General features: G+C 36.4%; 3 protein-coding genes across 3 annotated transcripts; 1 reads left to right on the forward strand and 2 right to left on the reverse strand.

Moving 5' to 3' along the window:
- Nucleotides 1–573: 573 nt before the first annotated feature.
- LOC114292403 (uncharacterized) lies at nucleotides 574–5,369 on the reverse strand. The gene is made up of 9 exons (XM_082886888.1): nucleotides 5,133–5,369; nucleotides 3,180–3,608; nucleotides 2,856–3,097; nucleotides 2,381–2,599; nucleotides 2,201–2,293; nucleotides 2,006–2,107; nucleotides 1,518–1,901; nucleotides 1,320–1,416; nucleotides 574–845 (listed from the first exon to the last, which is right to left on the reverse strand). The coding sequence occupies exons 2-9, from the start codon at nucleotides 3,421–3,423 to the stop codon at nucleotides 829–831; spliced, it is 1,398 nt and encodes a 465-aa protein (XP_082743014.1). The 5' UTR covers nucleotides 3,424–3,608; nucleotides 5,133–5,369; the 3' UTR covers nucleotides 574–828.
- Nucleotides 5,370–8,710: 3,341 nt separating this feature from the next.
- Nucleotides 8,711–10,882, reverse strand: LOC114309564 (uncharacterized). The gene has a single exon (XM_082889070.1). The coding sequence runs from the start codon at nucleotides 10,880–10,882 to the stop codon at nucleotides 8,711–8,713; it is 2,172 nt and encodes a 723-aa protein (XP_082745196.1).
- A 6,043-nt stretch (nucleotides 10,883–16,925) lies between these two features.
- On the forward strand, nucleotides 16,926–22,444 carry CLS (cardiolipin synthase). Its single transcript, XM_028204140.2, has 8 exons — nucleotides 16,926–17,488; nucleotides 19,795–19,861; nucleotides 19,957–20,031; nucleotides 20,188–20,239; nucleotides 20,553–20,638; nucleotides 20,722–20,796; nucleotides 21,643–21,737; nucleotides 21,882–22,444. The coding sequence occupies exons 1-8, from the start codon at nucleotides 17,004–17,006 to the stop codon at nucleotides 21,970–21,972; spliced, it is 1,026 nt and encodes a 341-aa protein (XP_028059941.1). The 5' UTR covers nucleotides 16,926–17,003; the 3' UTR covers nucleotides 21,973–22,444.
- The last annotated feature ends 942 nt before the right edge of the window (nucleotides 22,445–23,386 follow it).

Genomic DNA, 23,386 nt, shown 5'->3' on the forward strand with positions numbered 1-23,386 from the left:
GACGGGTCGACTGCTGCTATATCCTTCACTTTTGCGACATTTTGTAAACCGCTGCTATATTTTGACTCTATTCCATCAGTTTTACACTGTCGCTATAACCATATAATTCGTTTCGTATTTTATTTACAGCGACGGTTATTAACCACTGTTGTAGGCTATTTTTTTTTTTTTTTTTTTGGGGGGGGGGGAGATGAATAAAGTCATAAATAAAACGACAAAAAACTACAAGATACAAGGGGTATACCCTAGGAGCAAACCAACTATACAAACACACATAAACCAAAAAAAAAAAAAAGACAATCTACACAACAAAAACCATCCTGTTCACACACCACATAAGCAAAGGGCAAATGAGGGCAAGAACAAGGCAAACAATTCCAAAAAAAAAACCTAAGAGCAACATAACCTGATTACATTGAAAAGATCCAAACAAGAAAAGGAACTAGAAACAAAACCCAAAAGGCCATATTACAGGGACAATTTGATTACAAAATGATCAAAACAGACATCATAGCCCTGCTCACATTATATATCTATAACAACACTATTTTATTCTAATGGCTCAATGCTCAATAATTGTAAAAGGTGAAAGAGTCTGCATTTTCATAATCCCAAAATATCCAAAACACCTTAATTAAAAGGTTCATTACATAAGCCTGTAATACAAAAAGATCCAATGTTTCTAGCAAACTAATAGCCCACACCATAATCCAAAAGAAAAACTTGTCACATAACAATAGTACTCAAAAGTATTACTCGTGACACCATTTTATAAAGATCTCCATGAAAAATGTTCAAATCGAGAAATGACGTCCATTGTTTGATACTTCATATTATCTTATTTCCTGCAATAAAAATAATTGAATGAGTATAAGTATCATTTTCAATTTTAAAATCTATAAAGAAAATTTAGACAACAAATAATTCTCGACAAGTCTTATTTTATTTTATTTTGGTAAGTATATGGTTTACATATAAAAAAATTAAGATTACAATGAAGTTGAAGATCATCAAGCCAAACATTAGTAGCAGCCACCAAATCAAGCAACCACTGGCAACATCTAAGGGTCTATTTTTAATTGTATATTACAGTTTGATACGTTGCTGATATTCAAATTTGTTCAATTTTTGCCCAATTCTCTATTTCATTGGTTTGTTTGGTATTTTTACGGATGCCAATAAAGGAAGCAAAGTAGAGAAGTCAACCTATCAAACCCCAATTTCGTCCAAACTAACTAACTAACAATTTATTGGTAAAGAAGTCATTAACAGTGGTTCTAAATTTGTGTCAATGTATGTGTATTGTAATGATGATTTACCTCGATTAGAAGGTTGCATTTCATGACTCTGAAAAGAGGATCTTTGATGTGTTCGTGGAGAAGCTTGGTCCGGAATGCCACTACATCCATCTGTCGCCTAATTTATACAATAAAATTTACATAAGTATGCATAAATTTAGAAAATGATAACATATGATAAATACATCATATAAAAGAATATGTTATATGTAGTTATACCTGCAAACCACTAGAACTATGTCTCTGACTCATCAAAAATGCTACTTGCTCTTTTAAAGAGTTTATTACAGCATCTTGAGCTTGCAACTGAATACCTTGAGTTTGTAACTGATCACCTTGAGTTTTTAGTTGTTCCTTCAACTCAATTATAGTGTCTTTGTCTCTCATTCTCTCTTCATCAGAAACCATTCTTAAGTGGTCAAAATTATTGCACATGAAGCCATGCTTGGAAGGAGTAGGCCCAAATCCTAAACCTCGAACACGACCATGATGCTCTTTACCCATCACTTGAGAATAAATATCATTTGGTGACCAAGATATACGTCCACCAACATTTCCTTCGGAGCTGCTTGGTTGTGAGCTCATCAAAGCTTCTAGTTTTTCCTGTAGCATAAATGGGGGGAAAAAAATAAGACGACAAAAAGCGAGAGATTGTTTGCCACAAACACATTAGAATTTTGAAAATGTAACTTATTAAATGGGCATACAATTTTTGTAGCTGCTGCTTCATTGACTGGTGTCCCATCTTTCCTTTTGTGAAGCGGTATATACAATTTTGCTCGATCTAGTGCAATCTTATCTTTTTGCTCCTATGTGACAATCATATCGTTTGAGAATAAATTCATAATATAATGCGCTAACCAAATTCAAAAAGCTGAAAGAAGGAATGAAGTTTGAAATACCATATCATATGCATGTTGTGCATAAGTTTTAGATCCTCCCGTATGTGCACTTGTTTGCTCTCGCCTGCTTTCCTTATTGGTTGCACTAAGTTCCTTCACTCATAAATGCATAACAATATGTTAAAAAAAATGATATAATGACATTGTATTATTTGATAGAAAACATACATCTATGCATACCTGTCCTTCCTTTGAAAACCAATACGCGACAAGGTCAGCATAGTGCTCACGGTTAACTGTTAAAGGTGCAGTAGCTACTATCTGTGCTGCTGTCTTTGTCTCATCATAGTACTTTGCTTTTAAACTACATTTCCAATTTCTCCATTTCTCTCCCATTGACTTCAATGTTCGATGCCTAATCATATCCCTTCTCTCATCTTGAGGAATGGCAAACTTGGACTACAATTGTATGGTTTTTCATGTTATGAACATTCTTAAAATTATCAATACAATAATATAAACTAAATTTGTGCATTTCTTTGCCTAATTCTCATATTTTTACATGGAGATAATGAACCACACTAATTTCATACTTCTTACTTCTAGACGACACCTATATCCTAATATAGGAAAGGAACTTTTAGACAATCCTATCAACAATTTTCTTTACCACTGTAGTAGAATTATCACAAAATACTTGTAGTTAGAAAATTACCTCGATAATATTCCAACAATCTTCTTTATACTGATCTGGCACTTCATGCCAATTCTTGTACTTAATTGGGCATAAGTGTGGCTTCCTAGCAATGGTGCCTATGAAGCGACTGAATATACCACCCTCTGTAGAAACAGCCTGCAAATCCTTGTTGAAGGTGAGCATAATGCGTTCTTCTGGAGTCAAATTCCACACTTCAACCATACGTGTAATTCCCCGCGTGTTTCGCTTGGTCGATTCATCTATTACAATACAACAATGATATATATCATGGAAGTTAAGGGTGACTTCTAATTTGTACCTCAACTAAAAATCTAATAATACCTGTACGTTGCATTTCTTCTTCCCTTAACCAGTCCTCATCTAAATCATCTTCAAACTGAGGGTTAACCTCTGATTCTTGAGGTTGAGGATGTGGAACATGTGATGGAGCATGTGAGGAGGGATGTGACCAACTAGGTTGTGAAGAGCCATTTGATCGACTAGGCTGTGAAGTTTCATTTGGCCGATTAAGCTGTAAAGAGGCATTTGAACGACTAGGTTGTGAAGTTCTATTTGGCCAGTCCATCTGTGGAGAGCCAATTGAGTGACTAGGTTGTGAAGTTCCACTTGGTGCGTTAAGCTGTGAAGGGTTATTTGGTTGGCTAGGCTGTGAACAGTTATTTGACTGGCTAGGTTGTGAAGAGCTATTTGATCGCTTATTTTGGGACTCCTTCTCAAGATTGCAAGTTCTAAATCATTTCTTTGCCATATCTGCTAGATAAACAATAGATGTAATTAATCAAACACAAAGATATTAATCAAATTAAATGAGCATTTATCATAGTATACTAAAGATATTAGAGAACATAAGCCATAGGAAAAGCTCATATACACCTCGCAAGATTATTTTCTTTTTCTACTTCTAAGGAGATTTTCTGTAAACAATGCATGGAAAGAGGAACAGATCTGTTACAATGGTGGATTGGGTATAAATTTAGAATCTTGGAATGGAAAATATGGGATGTGTTTCCTTTTGCTGCACTGTGGTATTTGTGGAGGGGCAAAATGATTGTAAGTTCATTGGTTCTCAACTAAGGGTGCAGTCTCTAGTAAATGGTGTTTGATTGTCTTGGCACGGTTGTAGGGGTGAAGAAGGTGCCAATCCTGAGTCTGCTCTTGATTTTTTGGCAAAACACTGTCAGTGGGCTGTGGTGACATTAGGCCCTAATGGATGCATTGCAAAACATGGAAAAGAGGTCAGTGATATGTTATATTTGTCTCCTCTTCCATAGTTTTGGTTATTAGAAATATTAATATATAACCTGGTTATATATATAAAATCTGTGGAACTTTGAAAGGTAACTATTCCATGGAATCTTATAATAATCTCTCTTCCAAAGGCACATGTGTACCCTTTATGGAATGGATATTATAATTGGTATCATCCTAAACATTGTGAGTCTGAATTTGTTATGTAATGATCATGGCAAGTACACAAGATTAACACAAGACATTTAATCTGTTTTAGGTACACAATATGCTCTCTTTTAGTATATAGTAAGTCTACAAACACATATCTAACTACAGAAACAGATCTAAGTACAGAACATTAGCACTAAAAAAGTGCACTTTTATATTTTTTTACTTTTTGGTAAGTAATGGATAGAATTTCATTACCTCTTTCAGATTGTTCGGGTTCCAGCAATTGGGGAGGCAAAGGCAATAGATGCCACTGGAGCAGAGGACCTGTTTGCAAGTGGGTGTTTTTACAGATTGGTAAAGGGGCTAAACCTAGAGGAATGCTGCAAAGTGGGCTTATGCAATGGTGGCTCTGTTATTCGGGCTCTTGGGGGTGAGGTCACACCACAGAACTGGCAATGGATGCATAAACAAATGCAGACCAAGGGCCTCACTGTCCCCAGTAGTGATGAGTGATATCTCCTGTCAAAGAGGATTTTTTTAGGGTTTGGGTAATCATTATTGCTATTGTTTCATGAGTCAATGTTATTTGGCATTAATGATAGGCCAAATCAATTAACTAACCATGAACTAATCAATATTTTCACAGACCATAAGCTGCAATACATGTATACAAATATGTATGTGCATGTATATATATATTTATGTCTCAGAAGTTGTACAAGTTCACTCTCAATTAGATCATAATTGTAACCACCAATGGTTATATTCAGAAGATGCCCAAACAAAATATGAGGTAAAGAGGGATCTGCAAATGTTAACTACACAGATCAAACCCATGCATATGATGAGAGAGAGAGAGAGAGAGAGAGAGACCTCAAACAAAGTTAAATCACTACCAGCAGTTATGTTCCAGACAATTCTAGTGGCCCTCTCTATGCCAATATCTAATAAAGGTGATTGAACGGCATTTAATGCAGCATCTCTTGCTCTGGACTTTCCTACACAAGAACAAATACCACAAGATAACTTAGAGAAATTTGGCCACTCATCCTATTTCATCAGACTAAAACAAAGCCAAAAGCAAAATGCATAAAAAAAATAAAACAAAAATATATCTGTCCATACATTTTCCTTTCTTGGCTTAATTAAGGTTACTTATATTATTATTTTTTTTTTTCGATGCCAAAAAGCCCAGCCTATCATAATCAGACCGACCACTAAAACAGAATACATTAACTGAGCAGCCACCAACCAGTAAACAAAATTGAGCAGACCAACAAACCTAAGCAGACCAACCACTACAAGAGACCAAACAGAGCAGACAGCAGCAAAGCAAGCCATACAGCAGCAGCAGCAGAGATTCACCACAGTAGCAAAAACCTCTATTGCATTGAGATTTCATCAGCAAAAACAGTACTCAATTAGTACTCTATCACCCCAAAGCCAAAGGCCATCACTACAACATTGCACTCAGCAGCACCAAGGATCACCACTAAACATATCAGGACAGCACTCAACAAACCAGTACTCACCTCAGTAGCAAAGAAACCTCTATTGCATACAGCAGCAAATAATCACCACGAAGCACCATCCAGCAGTAGCAGAGGTTCACTACAATAGCAAAGAAACCAGCAGTAGACAACTAAGGAAACAGAACTGGTGCCTTAAAGACCAGCAGTAGACAACTAAGGAAACAGAACCAGCAACCTGAACCACAAGCTAAGAACTCTCTGCCTGATGGTAATGCACACTCAAAACTGGTGCCTAGTATTCCAGCAGAAACAGCAGCCTTATGCACACTAGCAGACTTCTACCTTACAAACCAGCACCTGAACTGGTTCCTTGAAAACCAGCCCAGAACTGAAACACAACAAACCTGCTACTAGCAGACTAGAAGCACCAATGCAAACTTAGAACTCTGCAGCCTGAAGCTAATGCACACCCAAACTGGGGCCTAGTATTCCAGTAGAAACAACAGCCTTACCACACTAGCAGTCTTCTACCTTACAAACTAGCACCCGAACTGTTGCCTTGAAAACCATCCCAGAAGCATACCACAACAACTCGGATCTCACACCAGACCACAATAACACAGATCAAACAACACAGGGACAGATCAGAAAGAAACAGAAATTAGCTAGACAGTAACCTTAGCCAAGGCAGACTAAAACCTGTTGAAGATGATGTACAATGTCATTGACTGAGTTACTTATATTACTTAATTCAGATAAGTATTCAGTGCTACCTTCAACATATTTAATTTCTTATAGGAATTCATAATATTAAAATTTAAAACCTTAGAAAAGCATTTAAAAAAAAAAAAGGATCGTAATTAAAATCTAGCCACTGAAGAACACAATAAAAAATTGATTTGGCCTATCATTAATGCCTTAAAAATCCCTAGGGATAGTTTGAGCACAATAATTTGACTAGAATTTTGAGCAGGCTGAATGTAATCATATCAAAATCGGACAGTACATAGTTCAGGTTAGGCAAGCACAGCACCAACATTATGGTGCAGATGCCCAGAGGCAACACATTAAACTGCTCTGTAAGAAAGAGGCTCCAACACATCCACATCATCCCAAGTGTTGTTAGTAAACTCCTTAGTTCATTAAACATCACATGACACAATAATAGTACTACATTCAGACAGGTGCGGACATACATGACTATACTCACCTCTCTTGGACGAATGCAGACTTCTTTCTTCTCAAGATATGATATACCTAGATTCGCCCACTAAAAGTTAAAACCAGAGAGAGCAAAAAAACATAGTGTCAAGATGCTGATTTGACAGTCCAAGCCTATCATAGCTATATTTAACAACAAACATTAAAATAAAAAACACGGGTTGCCATACATATATGAAACTAAGAAATTTGAAATTTATATTCAAAACCAAATCATGTTTCAAAGATTAACATGAGAATAAATAAATTAAAATCAAACTAGTTGAACTCAATAGCTAGACATCCTCATCTAAATCATCTTCATCGATCAGTTGGTTATCAAGTGGAAGTGGTAAATTGATTGTCGTTCCATCAGTGTCATTTCTAGCCCAATTGAGGTTTTCATTCGCATCCACATGAGTGTCTTCAACTATCATATTATACGGCTCGTTATCATAGTAATTGTCAACATCACCATCACCTAATTCAGTAGTACCAACATCAAACACATCCCTCGCTTTTGTTTTAACAACAACCAACCAATTTTCATGCCTTACATCTCCCACATAATAAACTTGTGTTGCTTGAGATGACAAGACAAATGGTTCATCATTTAACCGTTCTCCAGTATGTATCAAATGTGAAAAATTTACAAGGTTAAAACCATATTCATCTATCTTGTAGCCTCTACTTGTGTTCACATCAGCCCAATTGCATTTGAATAGTACATATTTCAACTTGTCAAAATAATTCAGCTCAATGATATCAATTAAAACACCATAATACATGGTGCCTCCTTCAGTGGCCACACAAACCCCACTATTCTGAGTTTTCTTCGTCTCCTCGTAATTTTTAATTCGGAACTTAAAACCATTAACAACATATCGTTTGAATCGTCTAGCTAGAGTGTTTGGGCCTTGGGCAAGCCACTTGATTTCCTCAGCAAGTTGTTGCTTTCTTGTGTCATCCATAGCTACAACCTGATATATTATATAATCCATTAAAATGATTACATTAATCTCTATGCTAAAAATTATATATGATAATAGTATTATTTAATAGCTACATACTTACATATGATCGAAACCACTCACAAAACTTTTCCATATGCATCTTATTAAGAACTTCATCAGTTAGACGACGCGGACGACTTTGTCTCTTTATATGCTCTTTGTGTTCTCTGTATGTTTATTCCTAACTTGTGTTACTATTGCAAGTATTAAAATGGGAAACTCAAACTTATTTATATACCATAACTCATAAATATTGCTTACATCCGATATGGTTGAATTTCATCATTGTTAAATAGCACATAACGATGTGCTTGTATCCATGACTTTTGATCAAGTTCGATATTCATTATTGCCCCTGTAGAATCTTCCACATTTCTTAAGGGTCGATTGAATACAGTTTCAATAGATTCCAAATACCGCGAACAAAATATTAAACACTCTTCAGCTATGTATCCTTCTGCAATAGAGCCCTCTGGATGGGCTTTATTACGAACATAAGATTTTAGTCGTTGGAGATACCTACATGAAAAACAGCATGATTATAGATCGACTAAATTGGATGTCATTGTGATGTGGATTAAAAACACAAATGGATACAAGTTGTCACACCTAACCTCTCAATGGGATACATCCATCTATAGTGAACTGGGCCAGCAATTTTAGCCTCAGTGGCCAAATGGACGACTAAATGCACCATAACAGTAAAAAAGGAGGGAGGGAAGATTCTCTCCAAATTGCATAAAGTCAGTACAATTCGAGATGCAAGTCAGTCAAGCTCTTCCACTTGCAAGACTTTGGAACATATTTCCCTAAAGAAACAAGATAACTCAATTAGAGGTGAAGCGACTTTTTTTGGTAATGTTCCTCGTAATGCGATAGGAAGAAGTTGCTGCATCAAAATATGACCATCATGACTCTTCAAACCTATAATCTTACGCTGTCTAAGTTGAATACAACGTGAAATATTTGAAGCATAACCATCTGGGACTTTTACCCCTTTCAAAACTTTCAAGAAGTCATCTTTCTCTTTTAAAATCATTGAGAAGCAAGCTGGAGGCAAATATGTCTTATTGGAACTGATCTTTTGTGGGTGAAGTTCACGTCTTATACCCATCTCTTGTAAGTCAAGACGTGCCTTCAAGTTATCCTTTGTCTTCCCATCTAAATTCAACAATGTTCCATATACATTATCAATCACATTTTTCTCTATATGCATCACATCAAGATTGTGACGCAATTTTTGATTTGCCCAATATGACAATGTAAAAAATATACTTCTTTTCTTCCATGGTTGTGTCTCATCACCATCCGCTTGTTTCTTTCTTTTTTTGTTTTTTTCTTTTGCCTTTGTCTTCCCAAATTTGTAATCAAGGTCTTCTGTTTGCATCATGATCTCAAAGCCAGATAGTATATCAGGAGCTGATTCTATTTCTTGTTTGCCATCAAATGATGCTCTATCTTTACGAAATCTATGATCTTTATCCAAGAAACGCCTATGGCCCATAAAACAATATTTCCCTCCATGTTTTAACCATCGAGAATGAGTCTCATAATTACAAGAAGGACATGCAAGAGCACCCTTGGTATTCCAACCAGACAAATCACCATATGCGGGAAAGTCATTTATAGTCCACATTAGAGCTGCATGCATTTGAAAGTTCTCTTTGGAAGATATATCATAAGTTTGTACTCCAACATCCCATAATTCCTTCAATTCTTCAACTAAAGGCTGCATATACACATCTATGTCATTCGAAGGGGAGCTCGGACCAGGAATAAGCAATGATAGGATGAAAGAAGATCTTTTCATGCACATCCATGGAGGCAAATTATATGGGACCAATATGACCGGCCATATACTATAACTAGTACTCATATTCCCATAAGGGTTAAATCCATCTGCTGCCAACCCCAACCTGACATTGCGGGAGTCAAAGGAAAAATCTACATATTGAGAGTCGAATGTTTTCCAAGCCATAGAATCGGCAGGATGCCTCATTATGCCATCATTTGTACGACCTTCAGCATGCCATTTCATATAAGCAGCTGTTTTTGAAGACATGAACAACCTCTGCAATCGAGGCTTCAAGGGAAACCACCGTAAAACCTTTGCAGCCTTTTTCTTTCTCTTTTTAGATGAAGTACTCATATTATGCTGCAAATCATTCTCATTTGTTGCCCACCTTGAAGCACCACAATGACACACTTCATCATTTGCATGTTCTTTCCAAAATAACATACAATCATTAGGACAAGCGTGAATCTTTTCATAACCGAGACCTAAATCCTTAATAATCTTCTTGGCATCATAAGAGGCTTTCGGCAAATTTGCATCTGAAGGAAGCATGTCTCTCAAAATTTGAAGCAACATTGTGAATGAGTGGTTGCTCCATCCATTAAGACATTTCAAGTGATACAGATGCACAATTGCTGACAACTTGCTAAAATTCTTGCACCCTTCATACAAAGGCTTCTCAGCATCTTTCAGTAAGTCGTAAAATTTTTGTGCCTCTTCATTAGGATCTTCTTGAGGTCGTTGCATGCTTGGACCTTGATCAGATGGTTCTGGTAAATTACTTTCTTCTGCATATTCATCTATATTTTGGGTGTGCATGGGAAACACGTCCCGCAACATGTCACGTATATCACCATACTCAGGTCGTATTTCTTCATGGCTTTGACTAGTTCTACTAGAAGTCGTTGCAGACATAATTTCCCCGTGAAGATACCAACAATTATAACCCGGACTAATTCCATAGGATACCAAGTGATCATGTACAACTTCTAAAGTCAACATGTATGAATTCACACATCTCATACATGGACATGAAATTGTTCCATCATTAGATACATTGTGAGAAGCAAACTCTAAAAATTCTTTAATCCCTTGTATATAATCTCTTGACAATCTACTCTTCTTCATCCAACTCTTATCCATTGATAATTAACTAAATTGAAGTACCATGAAACAAAATGAAAAGTTAAATATATTATATAAAGAGTTATCTATACTAATATAAAAAAGCACTACACAATTTAGTGTAGGTACACATAATTGAATTATTTGTATATGACTTTTCATGTATATCTTCTCCTAAAATTGAACTATTTTATATTTGATACGTTTCATTTTTTTTTATTTGTTTTCTTCAATTTCATTTTCACAATTTATGTAGCATTTTAATTTTTTTGAGTTATGATTTTTTTTACCCTGTCGACTCCATTTGATGGAACATAAGGCTTAGTTTGGTTTGGTTATGATTTTTTGCTGTCTTTCACGTGCACATGCAAATACGTAATGAAAGTTTGGTTGTTGAAGGTTACGAAAAATCTCTTGTACAATACATTATATGGTTTAAACTCCATGATTAAATTTAAGTATTACATAATAGATAAGAAAAATCTCTAGTATAATACACTATTTCTAAGAAAATACTACAATTCTACCTTAGTACATAAATTTTTTATGAATTAAAGGGAAAACAATAACATTGAAAAAGTAATCTACACTAAACTTGTGGCACATCGATTGGTGTCCAGATTAGGGATTCAACTTTTATTTGAGTAATTATAACATGCAGCATTTTACTCACGTAATGTATACAATGTACACGTATAGTTTTTTTAGTATCTGTGTTTCATAGTTAATAATGTGTCAAGAAAACAATCAGCTGCAAAGCTAAAGCTATTAGCGAATGGGTCCAACAATATATATCAAACTCTCAAAGAACTTCAAGTACTGCATACATAGTTCATTTCTAATCTCGCTCTTTTTTCGTCAGTTAAATCACATTCTTCTACAGCACCATTTATGCGTGTGACAAGTAACACCAAAGTAAATGATAATAAGCAGACACTGATGTGAAAGAGAATTGTATAGGAATAGATGACATCAACATCATCAAGTTCTAGACACTAAGCAGAAACAACTTAACTTGTAATATTAAATGTTTAGCACAACCAATATCAACAAAATTAATTCACAAGAAAGTCACTAATTAAGTGCTTCCCCTCCCAAAAAATTAATATTTTTTGTTCGCAGATACATGAAACGAAGAAGTAATAAACCAATAAACAATTAACATTATCCTCAAAAACTAACATTCCAATCCTGCAGCAACAGATTCCAACACTAATTTCAATCAAAGCTCACAACATAGCAGAGATTCACAGCTCAAGATGGCATAAATAGCATACCATAGTGCAAAAATAGTTACCGACCGTGGTAAAATAAAATGACATCATTCGGAAGAAATCAAAAAGCTGCTCAAGTCTCCCAAATGGATAACTCTCAAACAGCCTAATGGATAACTCACAAACAATGAAACCTAGTTGTGCCACCAGTACACTAGGAGCAGCCCCATTGCACATCTAAATGTACCCAAAGCATCAATGACAGCAGACCAGTGCAGAACAGCAAAAGCCAACCACAAGCCACAACCCCCTTACTATTAACACTACCTCCCACCCTTACAGTCATGCATAACAGAGTTTAACACACAGAGTTGAGAAGCCAAGAATTCAGACTAGTTGCAGGACACACCAGAAAGCACACTAGAAAAAATTTGAATATTTGTATTGTTTGAATATAAATTTTCAAACAAAAATAAAATATTTGACTATAAACTTCAAAACAAAAATAAACTACAAAACAAAAATGAATAGTGTCTGCAAATTTTCTGTGATGTGCATCCCAGAATTTTTTTCCCCCTGATTTGAGTAAAATTTCCCCCTATTATGCCAGCTCACAAATAAGAGTGCCTTGGTGACAGAAAGAAATATGGTTCTAAGGGATTGTTTGGCTTAGCTAAAAAGTCACAAAAAAAAATCATAAAATCATAAAAAAGGTCAAATTCCTTCCATTCTCTCTACTATTTGCATGTTTTTGTATAGAAGTCAAAATCATTCCCAAACACTAATTTTTTTCACCTCATATTTTAACTAAATAGGCACTAAAAAGTTGATTTCCAAACAGACCATAATTTCTATGACCAATTATTGCAAGTGCTTGAAGAACTAAAAGTGGTTATGCAATATATACATCAGGACATGACAAGCCGTAGCACCCACAAAACATCCCTAACCTCAAGAAGACAAAAGCTGAACTTAATATTTATATGTTAATGGAAACATCTAGTGGGTTCACTTTTTCAAATAATAATATAAGGAGATATATGTACATGAGTATCATTTATGCCACCATTGTTGTTCCAGAAAGAAAACTCTTTGTGCAAAATTGTAACTTTTTTTGTTTGAGAAAAACAGTGGTTTTGGCTGCTATAAGTTATTCCATGTTAAGTGCTTCTACAAACTCTCTGTTGCAGTTGACTTAGTGGTGATGCATTCTCCTCAATATTCTCTTTTTTATCATTCTTAATTTTATTTCCTTTTTCTTTTTTCTTGGTTTATTTTTCCCCTTGACTCTCCTTAATGGAGGTAATTAAATGGGATAATCTCCCAAGGTGTTATAGTGATTGGGTTGATCTCTATGGCCCGTTAATCTCAATCTTTGAATTTTTGTTGAACATACTACTGGTTAATCTCAATCTTCTTCAAATTTTCATTGAACATACTATACATGAACTGATTATCAACATATAGTGTTAGCATTTTATATTTAAAAGTTCTCTAATATCATACGCATCTATTTAATAGATATATAACAACAACCATGGGAATTCCCCAAAACAGATAGTCAAGGGATGTCCACTGGGCTCATTGCTTCCCAAAGGGGCTAGTCAAGGGATGTCGTTTGGGTTCATTGCCCCTTGTAGATTTCTGATGTGTGACTCGGCACATGGAAATCTAGGTCGGGGTCAGTACATACATATATTGAATACCAACAATTTTTTTTTTCTATTTTCTAAATTATTTTTCCAAATCAAAATCATTCAAGATGATCATGAAATCCTTCAAAGTAGAGAAGTTTTGGAGATATTAGAAGCACTGAATGGAGTGGCAAGTCGTAGATTAACAATGAATTTCATTGACCCAAACTTGACCGAAGACAGTATAGGAAAAACATAGACAGAGATAGTAGAAGAAAGGGAGAATGGCAGAGAGATAAACCGAGAGACAAGAAGAAAGAAAGGGATAGAGAAAGAGAAACAGAGACAGAGAAAGCAAACTGACCTTGAAATCACAGTGGGACGATGATGAATGCTGCGGGGAAGGATGAACGCCGATACGTCGCCGCGGGGGAGGATGAGCTCTGATGCTTCGCCAAACAGGGGTGCTGGACTAGGGCACAGTTTTAGATGAGTTGAACGATTTTTTTTTTTTTTGGACTGAAATTCTGATATGTTATCCACTCCTCACGAAAAAAAAATCTGATTTCACGCGAAATCAGAGTTCAATTTGGCGGGCCTCTATTTTGATTGGCTTTTTAGTAACGGTTGTGTACAAACCGTCATTATTAAAAAATATATTGCAGCGTTTTAGGCAAAAAATGTTACTAAAAATTTAATTTTTAGTTGTGGTTAATAACCGCTACAATAGCCCATCTGTAGCAGCATTTTTTAAGCCGCTGCAATAAAAAACGCTGCTAAAACCTGATTTTCTTGTAGTGCGGCCGGTACAGTACGAACCGACTGATATTTAGAACTATGCATGTGACATAGATACATGAATTTAAAATAAAAGAAAACCAAATAATTAGATGTCCTAATAGCTATAACTTTCCAAGTCGATGCTTAGGTACAACAAAATGAGTTTAGCTCAATATAGGTAAAGCTCGAGGCTTAAATAAAATAATTACATCAATAAACAAAAATGAAGCCTTTAGCTTCAAATCTTCCCAAGTTACGTTCTTGGTGGAGACATATTATCAGCACTTAAAAGTTATTTTTTTACATAAGGTGAGCCAAAACCTAGTTGCTCTAACACAGTATATGAATTTTAACAAAATTATAAGGCGAATGTACATGCACGCCATTTGTCAAACATTCCTCATTTTTCATCTCAAAATAATGTAATGCCAAATTATAATTTAATTCATGAAAATAATCATTTTATAACAGAAAACCGTAAATAATCCTTTTAGAGAGGTTCATATAATTATCTGAGCAATGATACATAACTCTAAATTTAGAGCTTTAACAAGTTCTTTAATGAGATGGCAAGGTAAAAAATTAAAAATTAAAAATTAAAACATCAATTCAATGGGCGAAAGCTCCTTTAGAGCTCTCGGTTTAGAGCTCTCAAACATTTTTATAATTATCCAAGTAATTTTTTTTATGAAAAGAATAATACTAGAGATCTCAAAAGTTCTACCAAAAAGTCAAATTAGCAACACCCTTGACCTAGGAATGGCAATGGGGGCGGGCGGGGCTGGGGATCACACTCCTCGTCCCCGATGGTGAAAATACCCTCGGTCCTGGCCCCGATCCCCGACGGGGAACTTATCTTCGTCACCGCCCCCACCCCTAACGGGGATTGAGTTTCCCTGACCCCGTAAATTTCCCGGCCCAAAAAAAAAAAAAAAAAAAAAGAGCAAACACAACAGCTATCATCATCATCAACATCAACAACAACAAAATATATATCTATATCTATATCTATATCAATGATATTGATATAGTGAAAATCTTGAGAACCAAAGTGTATATATATATATATATATATATATGTGTGTGTGTGTGTGTGTGTATATATTATCTCAGAACCGTGGCTGTAGATCTAGAGACGAAGTAGAAATGTTCATTGCGATTCAGATTTGGAAGGAGCCTTCTGTCGCTGATCTCTCTCCTGATTTCTCCGTTGCGGCTTCAATCTAAAGGTGCTCATTCATCTCAAGGTGTTCATTCATCTCTCTCACACAGAGAGAGAGAGAGAGAGAGAGAGAGAGAGAGTTAAGAACTGATAGATATTACCCACCCAAAAAAGAGAACTGATAGATATTAGATATAATAAATATATTAGATATTAGATATTAGATATAATAGCCTTCTGATTAAAAAAAAGATATAATAACCTAAACATATATAATAAAGCTTAAACATATATACATACATATGGGATTGTCAGGGACATTCGGGGCAGGACCGGGGTTGGGAACCTATTACCGTTCTCGACCTGAAAATTATCAGGGATTTAATTTTTAATACCATCTTCGATCCTATGGGGGTAATCACACCGCATATGTGGGCTATCGAATGAAGGCATCAAGCTATGAAATGACTACGTCCATTGAGGGACTACATTATGCTATGAGCGAGCTACGGATTGAGATGTTGCCTTACTCATGCTACACGTTGGTGCAACGCTAAAGTGCGCAATGGCCTTAGGCGGAATCTAGCACACGTGTTGGCACGAGGACTACGTCGTGGGTAAGAGATTGACCCTCGGTGGCTTGTGGGCTTCGCATGACCGAGTGGCCATCCATTATGCATCTATTGAGGCATGCTTGACCCTACGACACTTCGAGACGCTATTAAAGATCCAGCATGCAATGTTGGCTTGTCGGCTAAGTTGAGGACCTTCTTTAGCACAGTGTTGTATGGCTAGGTACCTTGATGACATAAACCTAAGTTGGGCGAACACCTTACTTGAGGTAAGCATGGCGCTATCAAGTGACTTATGCCGTGCTTGGTGCACTTGAGGCGTCAGGCCTACTTGTGACATCCTGGTGAAGACGGAGCTTCCTTGTGAAGTTATTTTGCTTGACAAAGCATTGGGGCCTAATATTCAAACGGGTGACACCATCAACACTCGATTTGTCAATGAGCTATGGCGGGCTTAAACTTGGTGGAGTTTAAGCGCCACACGGGCAAAATTTGATCCACTGCGCCTCTAAAGGAGTCGGCCCGTGACAGTTGAGATTTAATTTTTGATACCATCTTCAGTCCTATGGAGATAATCTTCGGAAAAAATCCGTTCTAATCAGGGTCAGGAGGTCGGTTCCCGTCGGACAAGGTTCAAATTACCATTCCTACCTTGACCAGTGTTGAAACATCGGCACGTGTCACCCCTTACGTCATTCTAAACCCCTAGCTAGTCTCCTTCCTCCTCTCTTCAAAAACATTTTTCGCAGCAAAAAATACAAAAAAAATGCGTCGTTAATGGCGGTGTACAGATCTCTGAGAACCCTAATTTCCCAAAACCCTAAGACCAAGCTCTCCAGAATCTTCCTCACTCTCGCCTTCCCATCTCCTATTCCCTTATTCCCATCCCCATCTCCCTCCCACTTTCTCTCTCATCCTCCTCGCGTTCGCTCTCTCTATCCTCTCTCCAATTCCATCATCCCCTTCCACGGCCCTCTCTTCCTCTCTTCTCCTCCATGGATGCTCTCTCAGTCCTCCACTCCTCTCTACGTCCAATCCGATCTCGTTTTGCTCCCCAGAGTCCACGGCTTCAATTTGCTCAGGCGGCCCAGTTTTCCGATCAATTTCGGGCTCGAATCGGTTTCTTCGGTCCCCAAGTTGTTGAATTTGACTGGTACGAAGGGATCGAGTGATAGCAAGGTCGGTGGATTTGTGGAGAGTTTCGTGAATTTGCCGAACTTGATCTCGATGAGTCGATTGGTCTCTGGTCCGTTTCTCGGATGGTACTTTTCTTTTCTTTACTTTGAATAATGTATTGTTTTCAATATAATGATGCGAGTTTAAAATGTAATGACATGTTAGAGCATTTCCAATCATTTATCTTTTCTTTCATAAAACTTAAATTTGACATTTTTTTCAAAAATGATGAAGCATTTTGGAGATTTTGATGAAAATTTGATGAAAGGATTGGAGAAATCAAACTTTTTACTCAAATTTGAAATCAAATTAGATGAAAAAATTGGTGAATGGTTGGAGATGGTCTTAGAGAGCTTGATTAATCTTTACCTTAACTTTGCAATAGTATAATGCATTAATTCTTGTTACAAAAAAATTTCAATATGAATTACTTGGCAAAATGTATAAGTGAAGCTATCTACAATAGATGTTTTGAAACATCTATGTAAACAGAAACTCAGGGAGAGAAAAAAATTCCTTATGGAACAATGCAATTCAAAGAATATTAAGGTTCATTATCTGGGGATGTTGATGGATGAGTGGTGTTAATGTTGATTTTAAACAAAAGTGGAAGATGATTTAGTAGGGAGAAAAAAAAAAAAAAAAAAAAAACTTTTTTGCTACCTGCTGCTCTAGTTGGAATGGGGGGAAATATAACCCATGGATTAGTTGGACACCAAATCTATGGTTTTATGATTCTTTGCTATCCAGTGTGGACACCTAGGAAGTACGGATACGGATACGGGATACGGATACGGATACGATACGATACGGCGATACGACAAAATTTGAAAAACTAGGATACGGGTACGGCGGGGATACGTTCGTAAAAAATATTATTTTAACAATTTTTAGTAATGCAGTATGCATAAAAATAAAACTTAAAGCAAAAGACAACTTGATAAAGAAGAAAGATTCCTACAAAACTAAGAGTCTTCAAGGTCAATAGCATCAACTTGTTCCCCTTCATCAGTGAATATCACAAGACCTTAGCTAAAGCCAAAGCCAAAGCCAAAAAACCATTCTTAAATAAAAATTTCAGCAAATATACTTTTTTAAGTCATCAATGATAGCCTAGGAAGCACGGATACGAATATGGTGATATGGGGATGTGGATATGGCGATATGTCAAAATTTGAAAAAGTATGATACGGGTACAGCGGGGATACATTCGTAATTTTTATTTTTTTTTATGATTTTAATAATGTAATATGCATGAAAATAAAACTTAAAGTAAATTAATAAATAAAGAGAGGGATTCCTATTAACCTAAAAGTGCTCAAACATTCATAAAACATCCAAAACTAAAAGCAAAAGCAAATGCAAATGTAAATTAAACATCATCCTCACATGCCAACACCAAAAAAAGAATGAGAGCAGAGAGAAGAAACGTGAGAAAGTGAGAGAGAAGTGAGAGAGACAACAAGGATACATCAATTTGACAAATTCTATTACTTTAGCTCTCACTATATTCCTCTTATGAAAGAACTAAACAAAATATTATAAGTAATATGTAACTTCGAGTATCCGATACTTCAAAATTAAGTATCCGATACTTCAAAATTAATAAAAAATTAATTAAGAAGTATCCGATACTTTTAAGAAGTATCCGATACGTATCCGCGAGTATCCGAGGAGTATCGGTATCCTATAAGTATCCGATACGGATACGTCACCCTTTTTGAAGTATCCGTGCTTCATAGGTGGACACCTTGCAGGTTTCGGCGATCTGGGTTTTTTAATTTTGTGAAGCTGTTTTCTATGTAGTGTAGGTACACATTTGATGTGCATCTTGTAAATTGTGAAGGACTAAGGAAGGAGATGGTCTATTGCCATGGGATAGATGTGTTTTATTTGAATGAAGTTGCAAGCAAGAAATTAAGTAGGATTGTTGGTGTTAGTTAATCAAAAGGTGATTTTATTGCAACCAATAAAGTCATTCCGTCTGTGTTTGGAGTTGTTAAAGAGTAGGCTTTTTGAAAGGTATATTGTTTTCATGATTGATTTGATTGGCCTTCGATAATTGGGTATTGTTATCCCTTACCCTGTTCTCAATTTCATGCAAGTTGTATCGATTCTTGATTTGTGTATGCTTTGGCATTGGTTTACATTGGACTTTTCTCGGTTTTTTTAACTTGGAACTTCAAAGTAACATAATACAGTCATTTTCTCTTTGTGATTGGCTGATCTTGGAAAATTGAATGCATGCCTGAAATTTTGCATCACCTTTTACTTTTCACTTAAAGTTTTAGGCAAAAACCATTTTTTTACTTGAATATTGATTTCCTGTCACTCAACGAATGCTTGATCGGGTTGCACTGAATTTCTATGAAACTTGACTACATTTTTGCAGGATGATCTTACACGAAATGTATATCCCTGCATTTGTGGGGCTGGCTATCTCTGGAGCAACTGACTGGGTATGAATACTCTATTAGTTTTTCATATTATCAATACTACTATGGAGTGTATGAGAGTGAACTCTTATTTTTCTCTATTCTTGTTCATCTTGTAGCTTGATGGATACGTGGCTAGGAAGATGGGAATCAATTCTGTTATCGGTTCTTATCTTGACCCTCTTGCTGACAAGGTAATATATGTGTCTTTTCTTCCTTGAAGCTCGTGTCACATGGGACTGGCCAATGTCCCAATTTGAGTTTTGTAATTGTGGGCTGTTTTGTGGTTCATATGAACCTACTTGGTGGTTGAATTTGTCTAATAGTTTTTTTCGAACCCTTTAACACAGGTCCTGATTGGATGTGTTGCTTTAGCAATGGTTGATATGGGCCTTCTACACCGTAAGTAGAAATGGTATTTCTTTGTTGTTAGTGGTATTCTTAACATTTGAGTAATGAGTATGCCATATATGGAAAGAGTAAATGGCTTGTTATTTCTGTAAGGGCAAAGGCTTTTTCTCTGTGCAGTTGTCCCTCTTTTAGTCTCATAAATTATGACGGAGGCCTGATTAAATCAAGTTTGCTTGTGCTTTCGAGGATAGGGCCTGACTTTGACTAATTATAGCTTAGGGTGTAAATATGTACACACATACATGAGTACTATATTGTATTAGTCTTTGGCACACTGTTCTTATAAAGCTTTTGGGTTTTGAAGCTGGACTCGTTGGGCTTGTTGTGCTGCGAGATGTTGCCCTCATTGGGGGCGCAGCGTATAAAAGAGCTAGCAGTTTGGATTGGGAGGTGAGTTTACCTACCCTGGCTTAGCATAGTTGCGTTGAACGTTGATTGGATTACATTTTTCGAACTGAATCTTTTTATCTCAGTGGAAAAGTTGGTTTGACTTCTTCAATATTGATGGGACCCGTCCGCTGAAGGTTGAGCCTCTGTTTATTAGCAAGGTAAGCTTTGTGTTCTTCAACTAGATTATTCAAGCTTTGTTAATGGAGCATCTCAAATAAGATAGAACTGTTTACTTACCTTGTTAGGTTTTCTGTACTAAAGTTTTACCATCCTATTAATTTTCTCCCCTATAAGCACAGCTTTTTGTTTGTTTGTTTGTTGTTGTTTGTGGCAAGAATGAGAAAGCACACACAACCAGAACTTTAAAAGGTTGACGTCTCACGACCTATAAGCTATTTAAAAGAAAAATCTTGAGGGAAGGATTGTAGGTTACAAGAAAAGGAAGAGGTTTTATGAATTTGGTCTAAAACCCTTGTATTCTAATGTATCCTAATTTTTTGAGTTGTAGCAATAAAGTTGGTCGTTTTTGGCTAAGAAAGTTCATTTAGTGTTTTGACAATTGAAGGTAAGCTATGTCATGCCTTTGAATTGCCTCTTAAGTGAAATTTTTGATGGGTGAAAAAGAGAAGGAAGAAAAAATAAAGTAGCGTTTATGTATATGATTATAAATTTAGGACAGAGCGATATAAAAGGCATCAATATATATGTGTGTTTTTTTATTTGTTTTCACTTTCCTCCCAATTTGTTTTCGTATATTTTACTTTCCCCAAACCAGTCCTATAAATCTATTAAAAAGAAACTCACAAGGGTGTCCTGCCCAAACACAGGACAAGGGTGGGTATGAATTGTCCAAAAAATGTCTTACAGATAATAATAATTAAAAAAAAATTGACACAGTCCATGTCCCATAAGTGTCTTGGAGGAACATGGAACCCATTTTGAAGTGTCGGTACTTCATAGCTTTTGTCTTTTTGGTTTTTGCTGAGAGCTGCAATTCTTGACAGGTTAATACAGTTTTCCAATTGGTCTTGGTTGCTGCAGTTCTTCTTCAACCAGAATTTGGAACCCTAGAAACTGAGTCGTACATCACTTACCTGAGGTACATTATTCATTTCTTTAGCTGCCTATTTTTCTCTTTCGAAAATTTCGTAGATTTTATTGTTTGGTGAAGCTCTTCTCTATGTTTGATATATTTCAAGAAATAAAACACTGTAAACTCACTGCACTTTATCTGTTGGTGTAGTTGGTTGGTGGCTTCAACGACAGTAGCTTCCACTGCAGCATACGGAGTGCGACACCTAAGGAGCGGATCTTTGACAATCAAAAGGAAATAGTAGCTGAATCTCTGGCCTGAATTCTAGAGCAACTCCTTTCACGGACTAGTAAAAGTCGTTGCATTTGAACTGCAAAGTTTTCATGGTTCTGAGATAACTGTAGGTAAAAGGAGGCATTTAGCTTACTTTGTTGCTATTTATGTCCATTGAGGAGAGAGAAGATAATGCTTTTTTACATCTAAAAGCTCCTCTCCTACAATTTGTTCATTGTAAATGGCCTCTGGCAGTTGATCTCTGGTGCAAATTAGGTGGTGTATGGGGGCAGATGTCAACCCCATTTAAGTCACGGAGAACTTTTTTTTAATGTTTTTAGTTTCCATTCTCAGAGAAGAAATGCAAGGTTGTAAAGATCATTCTGAATAGATTAAGAGACATTCTTCTGAAATTTTTGCACGAGCAGGTGCGCGCGCGCACACATATAAACAGAAGTGTAATGTTAAGGAAATTTTTTCAATCTCATCTTATTTTACTACATCCCTCTCTCTGTTTGATTTTTTCTGTTCTTTGTATTTTGTTCGTAGCGTCTTCCAAGCCTAGAAATAGGGTGTCGCTTATTAGGACAGGTAATTTACAATGTATGCATAAATATCTGCTTCTAGAGGGAATCTTGATTTGGGAGCAGTCGTCTATTCATTCAAATTTTGCCCCAACAATTGTGCCAACCCTTGCCTTGTTTGAAAGCCATACCAACTCATGAGAATCCATCCTTTGTTTTGGTTTTTAGTTACCTCTCTACTCATACAATATACAATGAGTAGGATGCGTTTATTTGAGAGGGGCTTTGGGCCTGTTTAGTAAAACTTATAAGCTGCTTATTTCAGCTTTTGACTTAATTTAAGCTATAATGTTGTGTTTGGTACAACTTAAACTATAAAATTATAGCTTTTAAAAAAGCTATTTTCAGCTCAAATGGAGAAGTTGCTCAGGGGATGCTTACAAATTATAGCTTAAGCGTGCAGCTGATTGGAGGGTCATGAAATGACTGAAATGCATGCCCCTCCAAAACTTCAGCAATTACGGTTATGCCACTATATAAGCCCTCTTTTGTTGCCCTAGCCCGCTCCTCTCCTCACACTCCTCTTCTCATTTCGTTGGCGACTGAAGACGATCCTCCACATCTCTCCAAGATCAGCCGATCGAAGTCGAAGATTTATCCAAGATTTGCACCAAAAAGGTAAGAGTTCATGCCTTTTGTTTGTGATACACACACACACACACATTGAGTTAGGGTTTACACAGACCAAAATCAGATCACACTCCCTGTTCCTCTCTCCGCTTTCTTCTTCTTCTCCGATTTTCATCATCCTTTTTGTTTACTTTTTTTTTTCCAGCCACCATTCGCAGCCGTTGGACGAGTCCGACACCTGAGTATTCAGGTAAGATTCTTCATCATTTCCTCTTCTTTCTATTCGTC

The sequence above is a fragment of the Camellia sinensis genome, chromosome 9, assembly GCF_055761805.1.
Source record: "Camellia sinensis isolate YWXY chromosome 9, ASM5576180v1, whole genome shotgun sequence".
In the NCBI taxonomy this organism is placed as follows: Eukaryota; Viridiplantae; Streptophyta; class Magnoliopsida; order Ericales; family Theaceae; genus Camellia; species Camellia sinensis.